At 41.2% G+C, this 12,390-nt stretch overlaps 1 protein-coding gene across 5 annotated transcripts in view; it reads right to left on the reverse strand.

Moving 5' to 3' along the window:
• LOC115169733 (disks large-associated protein 1-like) overlaps nucleotides 1–12,390 on the reverse strand; it is a 124,009-nt gene that overhangs the window by 28,868 nt on the left and 82,751 nt on the right. For 4 of the 5 annotated variants that reach the window (XM_029725645.1, XM_029725643.1, XM_029725640.1 and 1 more), the window contains exon 3: nucleotides 9,743–10,878. In XM_029725645.1, coding sequence (XP_029581505.1) covers nucleotides 9,743–10,822 — 1,080 coding nt within the window. In that variant the 5' untranslated portion in view covers nucleotides 10,823–10,878. The remainder of the gene's footprint in view (nucleotides 1–9,742; nucleotides 10,879–12,390) is intronic. The other variant, XM_029725644.1, reaches the window with a different exon arrangement.

Consider the following 12,390-nt stretch of genomic DNA (forward strand, 5'->3'; position numbering starts at 1 on the left):
CTTAAAACCCCTTCCTGACAACCTGGGCATCTGTTAACTTGGAGTCTCCCTAGGGGCACAGCCTTATCAACAGGATGCTCTCAGAGAACTAGGGTGTCAGGGTGGTATGACATTTGAATTAATCTGACCCTGACTACTATTGTGGGTTAAGGAAAATAATTGATTGAAGGAGAAACAATGAGCTAGCCATATATATGGGCTAAACTAAATATTATAACTAGGGTACAAACACAACCTGAACTGAAACTATTATTAGTTGCTTAATAGATGAAGTACTAATATGAATACAACTAAATCGATTCCTCCATACTAAGAGAAACTATGGCGTCCTTGGCTCAAAAAGGTTAATTCAGACACTTTGAAAACATTTGTTACCAGAGAGTATCAATTTATCTTCCAATGATATACCTAATTTGGGTAGTTAGCATAGAGCATACAAAAATACTTTGGAGACTAAGTTGATGCTGGAGAAGAGAGAATCCCACTCCTCTGAAGTCTTATTAATGACATGAATCACTACAGAGGGAGAGGAGCCTTGGTAACTGAGGAGAAAGTCAGAGCAGAGCAGGCTAGGATGCTAGGGCTTTTGACGTCAGAGCAGAAATGAGCAGGTTGTATATAAAAGGAGGCTGTGAAGGCAGAGCGACTCTATAACCGCCAAGCGGCTGTATGCCAACACACTACAACACAGTACACACCGTGCTTGTGCTGCCTGTGTCCCCTGCTCGCCACAGAAATAGGCCTATCTTCACAAGTTCACACAGACCCACATGTACCTTAGCTACCATATCGGATGTTTTCAGTGCTTTGTTGTTGTGATAACTCCACTATAACAGCCCTGTTTACTTTTATCTACTGTACCGAACTGTTCACTGCACATGGTGTGGGGCTGAATAGTTGAAGATCTGAATGTTGTGTTGCTTGGCTACAGCGATAGCAAATCATTTCTGAGTTCTAAGAATATGTCAGTAATTGAGTACTGTATGTTTGTGTATTTGTCACTGGGTTAAACCTGTTGAACTGCTTCTGTGGGCATATATGTACAGAATACAGTATCCATAATACTTTAGTATACATAACTCAACAAATCTACTCATAACATCGATGACAAAATAACTACACTAATTTAGAAGTTTTGATTTCAGAAAAGCTGCATAACATTTTGGGCATCAATTCTCTCATGGCACTGAACTTACGGACATAACTGGTCTCCATTTGTACTAATAATGCAGCCACTGCTATCCTATCCCAGCCTTCGACTCAAACCTGCCAATAATGTTGGTAGGTGTTTCTATGGTAACAGGGTAACTATATTACAGCAGGAAAAGATAGCAGGATATGAGGGAGTAAATGGGAAACATCTATGCAGACCAATACTCCAAGTCGGTATTCACGTAATAAGAAGGAATTCCACTCGACCACGCCCACAAATTGGGAAAACAAACATTCTTTCCTATTGATCCCCATTGTAAAAGAGTCCAATTTGTCGCCGATCTTTTGCTATACAGAGATAACAAAACATGCCCGAAAGCTGCTGTGTTGTTCAACGTACATGCAAACAAGTAAAAAAATCCCAACCTACGGTTCGCAATGCTCCCATGTAGGGAAATAGAGCCTGCGAGAAGAGCCCTTAGGGTTCAGGCTATTGGGAGAGTGGGAAATGTGGGGACCATGTGTTCAAGTAGGCTACACGTACTGTAGCTATGTGTGTGGAAAACATTTCATCACAGGTAAGACATTTAACTTGTTTAGTATAGTCTGTTTGTAACGCCCTTCACTACTTGTAGCTGTATAGTCTGTGTTATTGGTCTTGGCTAGCTTAATGTTCGGGTTGGTAGCTAACTAGCACTCACTCACTCACGTGACTGCTAGCACCATCATGAAAAGGGGCATGAGGGAAGCCCTACAATATTCAGTTGTTAGAAAACTCGGGAGCAGGCAATGTTGAAAAGTCATCTTTAGTCATGTTCTACTTTTCTTAAATGTAGTTTGTAATTCACTAAAACAAGCAGACAAGAAAATTGTGTTCGAAAAAGGTGAGGTATTTGCTGTGAGCCAATGGGGTAACCTAGGTTACCACAGGTTATTTTCTGTAATTCTGACTACTGACTGTCCAAACAGCAAGTTACAAGTGACCAAATCGTATTTGTGTGTGTTCAGACAGCGGTCATCTGCTGACAAGGCTTTGCTAGTTGTCATAGTAACAACGGGTGTGTGTGCAGTGGTGTAGGTTGATTGATGGTGGTGCTCCTGCTTCCTATCCCTCAGAAGTGATGTAGCAAGCTAAGGTGACAACAGTGCCTGCCATGGACGTTTCCCAGTTGCTTTGAATGTTCAAAATCATAGTGTAATAAACACTTTTAAAGCCTCAAAGGATTAAATGATCCAACTTTCAAAATGAGTCCTAGCTAGGTAGCTTTCTAGCACATTCAATAATTTGTTTGTGAAACATTAACAAGCTAGTTAGCTACCACATGTTCAAAGCCAAATAACAGTCTAAAAACCACTTGAGGGCAAATAAATCAGATTTGACCGTTCAGACTTCAAGTCACATGGCCAGGAATCAGTTTTGTATCTGACTTCAAACCACCTAAAAAAGGTGGTTTGAAATGTGGCTTGAAATATCCGATTCCATGTGCTTTTTGGCTGTTCAGACTGCAGGAAAAAGAACATATTTGAATCGGATATTTTTATTACCCCCTTTAACTCCCCAATTTCATGATATCCAATTGCGATCTTGTTTCATCGATGCAACTCCCCAACGGGCTTGGGAGAGGCGAAGGTCGAGTCAAACCACGCTCCTTAACACCTGCCTGCTTAACCCGGAAGCCAGCCGCACCAATGTGTCGGAGGAAACACCGTTCAACTGACGACTTAAGACAGCCTGCAGGCACACGGCCTGCCATAAGGAGTCGCTAGAGCCATGATGAGCCAAGTAAAGTCCCCCCCGGCCAAACCCTCCCCTAACCCGGACGATGCTGGGCCAAATGTGCGCCGCCCTATGGGACTCCCGGTCACTGCCAGTTGTGATACAGCCTGTGATCAAACCCGGGTCTGTAGTGACACCTCAAGCACTGCACTGCCTTAGACCGCTGCGCCACTCGGGAGGCCCCAAATAAATAGGATTTGAGTCACTTCAAACTGCCAATGTGAACGCGGCTTTAGAGACTTACCCAGAAAGACTCTCATCTGTAATCGCTGCCAAAGGTGGTTCTACAAAGTATTGACTCAGGGGTGTGAATACTTCTCCAAATGAGATAAATCATTTTCAATAAATTGACAAAAATATCTAAAACATGTTTTCACTTTGTCATTATGGGGTATTGCGTGCAGATGGGTGAGAAAAAAATATATTTAATACATTTTGAATTCAGGCTGTAACACAACAAAATGTGGAATAAGTCAAGGGGTGTGAATACTTTCTGAAGGCACTACTACCAGTCACTTTTTATGTATAAACCCACCTCATCCAATATAGTACGCCTGCACCATGAATAAGGTACTGGCACTGACATCTATATACTATTTGGCATTTGTATGTTTCTTTAAATCTCATCGGAGAAGCTTGTGTTTTTAATTTTATTTACGTTTTTATCCTATTTTCTATATTATTAGTGATGCACCAATATGACATTTTTGGCCGATACCGATATCCGATATTTTCTTTGCCAAGAAACCTGGCCTTTTAAGCATTCTAGTACAGTTAAATAGTTAACACACACGGACGCAGCGGTCTAAGGCACTGCATCTCAGTGCAAGAGGTGTCACTGGTTTGAATCCAGGCTGTATCACATCCGGCCGTGATTGGGAGTCCCATAGAGCAGTGCACAATTGGCCCAGCATCGTTCTGGCCGTCATCGTAAATTAGAATTTGTTGAAGAACTGACTTGCCTAGTTAAATAAAGGTTACACACACACCACACTGACCAAAAAGTTATTTTGTTGGCATTTACGTATGTCCCCATTACCAGAAAAACATAATCAAAACCTATTTCTTTCACTTACTTGCTGTGCTGTTTCGTTGTTCAGTCGTTTCATTCTCAACCAGGATTTCTATGGAACGCCGTTTGGGTCTTTGCATGTCAAAAAAGATTTGACACGTCAAATAACGTTACTTGACACGTCAAATAGTGTTACTTGACACGTCAAATAGTGTTATAAGCTTGTTGACCAATCAGGACCTGAATATGACTGCACGTCACATAATAATTTAATGCATTCATTGATTGACGTAGTTATTACACATTGATTACACTATCACTCGTATTTCATATGTCACAACGATTTATCGATACGTATGCTATGATGCTGGTAGCAAGCATTTTGCTACACTCGCATTAACATCTGCTAACCATGTGTATGTGACCAATAAAATTTGATTTGATAAAGTTGTATCGCACACCTACAGTGTTGGTCATAAAAAAAGCTGGCTAGCTCATGGATGCAAACAATTTTCTACCTCAAACATAGCAAAATTACATAATCTAGGTGTCATCTAAAATAACCCTTATTTATAAGACAGTTCTTATTTGATTAATGGTGATCGGACCCATCTATGTGAAGCTAGACAAAATAAGGATTAGCCACAATAGTGGACTTTGAGGTTAGCCTTCAAAATAAAAGTATGGCCGGCCCGGTCGAGCCTCAGTAGCCAGATGAAGATAGCTGGCTGCTTATAATGCTAGCTTTGGGCAACAGGGTTAAGTAGCTGGCTAGCTATCTATTTTCATGAATGAAAGTTCAATTTTAATAGGCTAACAACAAGTGGCAACCTAGCTAATACTTACTCGCAAGGATTCCTAAATCATTGCTAAGAAAAATGAAAATGACTGCAGTTTCTACTGGTCATTGTTTTCTTGCTGGTTGTTTTTGGTGCTAGCTAGGTACCAAGCTAAAGCTAGCTACCCCAGAAGTTGCGGTTGAACATATGATCCTTTAAGCACATCATTCATGGCCGGTGTTTGCAGACTTTTTTGTACAGCTTTGACAGTGCTACTGTATATTTTTTGACACGCAAGAGCCAAACGGCATTCCATAGTATGTATGTCGTGAAGCTAATAGCAGTGACACTATTACTGTGTAACTCCGGTAGGGCAACATCTGAAAAAAAGCGCACTTGGTAGTGTGTACCGGTGCTCGACCACTCAGCGAAAGCCAACATCATCCACGACAGAGAACGGTTGATTGTCAAGGGCAATGAATTCAATTATCTTGGCTTTAATGGATTTTCTTACCCTTTCAAATGACTGCTTGACTTGTTGACTGCTCGATCCACACAGCAGACATTGTGGGCAAGGTTAGGACTGCTGTGTTGCACGTGTAGCGCAAAATTTTATGTGGCGTCATTACTTCATATAGGTATGCACGGTAGCTTTGACATCGGTTTTTAACATCGGCGTTAAACTATCGGGCCGATAACAATGTTGGCACTTTTAGCTAATATCGTACGATTCTGATATGTTCACCGATATATCGTGCATATTTAATTATTATTGTTAATATTATCATCATCATCACTGCATTGTTGGGAAAGAGCTCTCAAGATAAGAATTTCAATGTAATGTTTTACACCTGTTGTATCCTGTGCATGTGGCAAATAAACTTTGAAACTAGAAACTGTTGACCAATGGTCTGCTTTCAGACACTTTTGTACTTGGTATGGGGACAAGAAAACGATGCCTGATTATACCTTTAATTTTTGCAATAGCAATTTAGCCTCTAGCATTATTATTGTATGTGAGTGATCTAATACAGTCGAAGTCGGAAGTTTACATACAGTAAATTGGAGTCATTAAAACTAGTTTTTCAACCAATCCACAAATGTCTTGTTAACAAACTATAGTTTTGGCAAGTCGGTTAGGACATCTACTTTGTGCATGACACAAGTAATTTTTCCAACAATTGTTTACAGACAGATTATTTCACTTATAATTCACTGCATCACAATTCCAGTGGGTCAGAAGTTTATATACACTAAGTTGACTGTGACTTTAAAAACAGCTTGGAAGATTCCAGAAAATGTTGTATTTCAAGGCCTACCTTCAAACTCAGTGCCTCTTTGCTTGACATCATAGGGAAATCAAAAGAAATCAGCCAAGACCTAAAAAAAAAGTCCACATCCTTGGAAGTAATTTCCAAATGCCTGAAGGTATCACATTCATCTGTACAAACAATAGTACGCAAGTATAAACACCATGGGACCACGCAGCCACCATACCGCTCAGGAAGGAGACGCGTTCTGTCTCCTAGAGATGAACGTACTTTGGTGCGAAAAGTGCAAATCAATCCCAGAACAACAGCAAAGGAACTTGTGAAGATGCTGGAGGAAACACGTACAAAAGTATCTATATCCACAGTAAAACGAGTCTTATATCGACATAACATGAAAGGCTACTCAGCAAGGAAGAAGACACTGCTCCAAAACGCCAGAAAAAAGCCAGACTACAGTTTGCAACTGTACATGGGGACAAAGATCGTACTTTTTGGAGAAATGTCCTCTGGTCTGATGAAACAAAAATAGAACTGTTTGGCCATAATGACCATTGTTATGTTTGGAGGAAAAAGGGGGAGGCTTGCAAGCCGAAGAACACCATCCCAACCGTGAAGCACAGGGGTGGCAGCATCATGTTGTGGGGGTGCTTTGCGGTAGGAGGGACTGGTGCACTTCACAAAATAGATGGCATAATAAGGATGGAAAATTATGTGGATATATTGAATCAACATCTGAAGACATCAGTCAGGAAGTTAAAGCTTGGTTGCAAATGGGTCTTCCAAATGGACAATGACCCCAAGCATACTTCCAAAGTTGTGGCAAAATGGCTTAAGGACAACAAAGTCAAGGTATTGGAGTGGCCATCACAAAGCCCTGACCTCAATCCTACAGTTAATTTGTGGGCAGAACTGAAAAAGCGTGTGTGAGTAAGGAGGCCTACAAACCTGACTCAGTTACACCAGCTCTGTCAGGAGGAATGGGCCAAAATTCACCCAACTTATTGTGGGAAGCTTGTGGAAGGCTACCCGAAACGTTTGACCCAAGTTAAACAATTTAAAGGCAATGCTACCAAATACGAATTGAGTGCATGTAAACTTCTGACCCACTGGGAATGTGATGAAAGAAATAAAAGCTGAAATAAATCACTCTCTCTACTATTATTCAGACATTTCTAATTCTTAAAAGAAAGTGGTGATCCTAACTGACCTAAGAGAGGGAATGGTTACTAGGATTAAATGTCAGGAATTGTGTAAAACTGAGTTTAAATGTATTTGGCTAAGGTGTATGTAAACTTCCAACTTGAACTGTACATTCCATCCTTGCCGTGTTCAAATGTTTAAAGGATTATAGTGCAGTCTCAGGATACAAATTAAACTCTGACAAAAGTGAGGTAATGCCAAATAATATGGATCATGCTACTATTAGAAATCCCGTATGACTTCTGAAATAGTCACAGGATGGTTTTAAGTACCTCTTTATCATGTAAGGAAATAATGTTATACTTTTGTGAAAGATAATCATAGGACTCTACTACAGATAACTAAGATAGATATCAATAGATGAATGCACTGCTTCTTTCATAGATAGGCAGGGTCAATACAATACAAATGTATATCCTCCCCAAATTATTATACCTATTTCAGTCCATAGCACTGAAGCTACCTGCAAATTTCTTACAAAATGTAAATAAAGTAATATCTTATTTTCAATGGCAGAAAAAAACAGCCTGTGTAAGCATTCAAACTCTTCAAGCTCCTTATCCCAAAGGAAAGCTTACACTTCCTAATTTTGAACTCTATTATCTAGCCACTCATTTGCGTCCTATACGGCCCCCGGTGGCCATCAATAGAACAGCAATACATTACATCTGTAACTTTGAAAGGGATCCCCTTTGTGGCACACCAAAATAATAGCATTTACAAAGAATCCCATCATCAAAAATACTTTTAACTCATAGCAGAGAGCTCATAAACTGTTGGATTCAATAACATACTTTAAAGATCTACTCCGTTAATGAACAATCCACTTATTCCAAAGGCAATTGCTAATAGAACATTACATTTATGGAACTCTAAAGGAATTTCTATTGTTGGGGACTTACATAAGGAAAATACATTAATATAATTTAAACAACTCAAAGACGAGCATGAGCTTCCTCAAACTAGGTTTTTTAAATACCTTTAGATAAGGCACTGGGTAAAAGAAATGACAAAATACAATTTCCCTAATACTCCAGAGGAATCACTGCTCGAAAATCGTATCCATAGTACTAGGTCAACTCGAGGTCTGATCTCAAGGATGTATAACATACTCAATAATAATCTACCTACATATAATAACCTAACATACAAATGGGACAGAGACATAGGTTGTAATTATGACTCAGTTGACTGGGATGACTTGCTTGAAACCTCTCAGAGCTTCTTGATGGCAACCAAACATAGACAGATGCAATTCAATGTGTTGCACAGGACATATTTTACTGCATATAGACTGAATTTACTTGATAAGATAACTGACAAATATCCTAGATGTGAGATAAATACTGGAGATTACTGCATATGTTATGGAGATGTCCCTACCTATAGAATTTGTTGGAAAATATCAGTAAAATTACATCAGAGATATTAGAGACAGAAAAACGAATTACCCCAAGATGTGGGTGTTAGGGAACATAACCTTGGTAAATACAGTATCAGCTAACACAAACAAATATGTATTTCTTCTTGCTGCTACAGCAGGTAAAAAGTGCATCTTAACAAAATGGATATCAGAACATGCTCCATAAACAATGGTTGAAGGAGGTGATGTCATATTGTACCCCAGATGAAAATATCAGGCTCTATCAGGAAAAGCTACTCTCAATTCAGGGAAATCTGGGGTCCTTTAATAGATTTTCTTCCTAACATTCAAAACTTTTCTGATTGAGTGGAAGTTATCTGCTGATTGATGTCTCCACCTATTTTTCTTTTGATTACTACAAAATGCCTTGCCTACTTGTTTATGCTATACTTTATAATGTACATTTTCTTCTTTTGTTTTATTTGAGTTATTTTCATTTGTTTAATTTCAATTACTTAGCCCTGTGGTTTGTCGGTTTTGTTTGTAAAGTAAAAAAGAAAACGTCCAATGGGGATTGTTATGTAAAAATGGAAGAGCCATATTGATTTTGTTTTGACTGATTTAGAATATAGAACAAGTGAGAGGGAGAAAGAGATGAGAAACTAGCATACTGCACAGAACAACATTTACATCTAATTTAGCTACATGAACATCATAATAATTTATAATCCCTCTTTTGATATTTCTGTAAAAACTGAGTGGAAGTGGAGTGCTTAGATCTATTTAGAGATGTGCTATTTGTGCATCTGTTGGGCCAACTGTGTTTTGAATGTGGAATTTCAGATTTGATGGGTTTAGCAACAATCTTAGTGAACAGCATCAGGAGAATAGTACACAAACATTCTTGCATTCGCGCGCACGCACACACGCACGCACACGCAAGGAAAGAATTAAGGAACCCCAAAACTGGGAAATCTATGAAATTAAGAGGTTTATAAACAGGAAATAATGCCAGTCACTGATGGGTTTAAAAGAAAAAAGCCTACTGAAGAAAGTAAGGCCACTACTGGGCTTGCACTTACTTCTCTCTTCAAATCAAATGAAAGTGGAGGGGGGGTAGGTCCTCTCCAGTGGGGTAAATAGCTGGACGAGGGGGAAGTTTAGGGGTACATTTTAAGAATTGCATACCTGCAAGAACTGGCATGAGCGCTCCTGCTGACAAGCCTCAGATTTCACTAGTGCTTTATGATCTAAGTTAACTGAGGCCTTCTGGTAGACTTCGCGAGCCCTGCTCACCGTTAGACTGGACGACCACAAGCTCTTCTTCATGAGCTGGGCGTCCATGCTTATGGGGATATGGGAGGGGACACAGGTGTGTTTTACTACATCGTTATTACTGCGCGACGTTTTCAGGGCGTGTTCTCTGATGGTGTTGTAGGCCTCCATGAAGTACTGTGACTGGGACTTGTCCGGGTGGCGGCCCATGGTCATGACTCCAGTGGGGCTGTGGAACAGGCTGTGGCTGTGGCAGACGTCTCGGTCATCCAGGAGGTCGTCTGAGCTCCAGTAGCCCGAGGTGGAGCTCCTTTGCTTTGGCTCTGCCGACTTGCAGCGCTCCCTACTCTTGCTGCGTTTGCGGTGCTTCTGCGTGGGGGGCGTCTCACTCTCGGGGCTATTCCTGCTGCCATTGATGCTGCCCTGCTTGGAGTGTGTGTGTGGCCCCTCCAGGGAGTGGGACTTGGCAAAGAGTTTCTGGACGGAGTGGACCAGGTGGCGGATGCGTCCGGGGCTGTCGCTGCGTTGCTCCAGAGCCGTCCTCTTGTACTGCAGCGTGTGGTACCCATCCCGCGTGAACGATGGCTGCCTCTCAAACTGGTCCAGCAGGTTGACTGGCAGGCGGACGTTGACGCCCTTGTTGGGGACCATGTTACCCACACCAACACCCACACCATAGGGTACCACAGGACACTCATCCTTCCCCATCCGATCCTTCAGCTCGTGGTGTGAGCTGCTGTAGTGTCGTCTGGGGAAGGTCCCATAGGGCACCACACTACTGTCTGAGGGGAAGGCAGCGTGGTTCCTCTGCTGGATGTGGCTCTGCACCTGGCCGTAGTAGGGGTGGTCAGAGGGGTGGGACATGGGCATGTCCATTTGGTTGATCAAGTAGGGCTTGCGATCAGGGTGGTGGCCATGGCCTAGGGCATCGTAGGAACCAGGGTCACAGGTGACCACATGGTGGTGACTGCGGCTGCTTGATAGACCCTTCATGGTGTCTGTTCAGTCCACAGCCTGGGAACCCCTGCAGATGATGTTCCTGATAGGAGCTGTGAAGACAGGATGGGAGAAACAACAACAAACTGTTAGAACAACTGGAAATCCAGACGGTAGACATTGTATGTTCCTTTTGTTTTTATGCGCTTAGTGCTCTCAAAACAATGCACTCAGTAATAATTATTTCTCAAATCTACTCTAATAATTGTGAAGGTTAGGATTGCATAGGGAGAGCTGAGATCCTAAATCAGTTTTTTCAACACACAAATAATGTTTTGTCAGTGAAGCATTAGTTTCTGAGAGGTTATTTAAACACTCACAAAACCAGAGGAGTATTGGGTTCCTAGCATAGAGAATGACAGACAAAGAGGACATGTCAAGGAGTAAAAAGCTGTCACAGTTCAGCTTCGATTTCATAATTCTGCGACACTAGCTAGTTTTCCTGGGCCCATGGCTTAGACTGGCCAACTGGTACTTTGATGTGCTTGTCATTAGTGAATCTTCATGAATATCAAATGGTGGAACAGCGGGAGCGGCATCCTATCCCCTGGTGATGTCTCATGGTAGATCATTACTCTACTCGAACCATATGGAGAAAGACCATTTTTATTTTAGGGGTGGATCGAAATTTACAGAATTGGTACCTGGAGGAAAATGGGGAGGGCTTTCCAATTGCAGTCAAGGGGAGGCTTTAGTATTTTTTGATCTTGTCCAGGGGAGGGTCATGTAATTTGTAATTGATAAAATGTATATATTTCTGTGTTTTAGAATCAGTTGCTTATTAGGCTATATATCAATGTGTGCCTGATGCCGCCCTTGATCTCTGATTCTCCACTGGGCGCACAATATCAAGTGTGCCTATAGGCTATGTAATTTGGTTTCAATCCAATTATCCATAGCCTATAGGCTATAAGCTACGAAATGCATGCTCGGAGAAGCACAGAGCAAAGTTACATTTCTAAGATAGCTGCTGGGATGGTGTAAATAAAACTAGGCTGCATTACACACCGCAATGAATATTACAACCCTGAGCCCTGGCCTGCTCTGCCCTTGCGGATAAAACCCTTTTTTGTGTGCTGCCTAACCAGTGCTGTGCTGTGTAGGCCTACAATGACAGTTCAGTAGGAGAGTCAAAGGCTTCTTCCCACCAACATTTTTTTTATTAGGTCTATCTTGCGGGCAGACTAGCCTATAGCCTATGTTATTTTCAGTTTGAGAAAGAGAGTGTGAAGATGAGGAGGAGGACCTGTTACGGCTGTTTGAAGGAGAGGACCAAAATGCAGTGTGTTCGTAGATCCACATATTTATTAAAAGTGAAACTGAATGCAATACACTTAAATACTTGAATATACAAAAATAACAAACCGTGACGCAGAGAGGACAACACCCTACTCAAAGATAATAACCCACAAACAATAAGAAAAAACCATACTTAAATATGATCTCTAATCAGAGGCAATGAGGATCAGCTGCCTCCAATTAGAGATCAACCCCAAACAATCCCAACATAGAAATAGACAAACTAGAACTTAAACATAGAAATAGAAAACATAGAACAACCCAAA

The sequence above is a fragment of the Salmo trutta genome, chromosome 31 (assembly GCF_901001165.1).
Source record: "Salmo trutta chromosome 31, fSalTru1.1, whole genome shotgun sequence".
NCBI classification, from domain to species: domain Eukaryota; kingdom Metazoa; phylum Chordata; class Actinopteri; order Salmoniformes; family Salmonidae; genus Salmo; species Salmo trutta.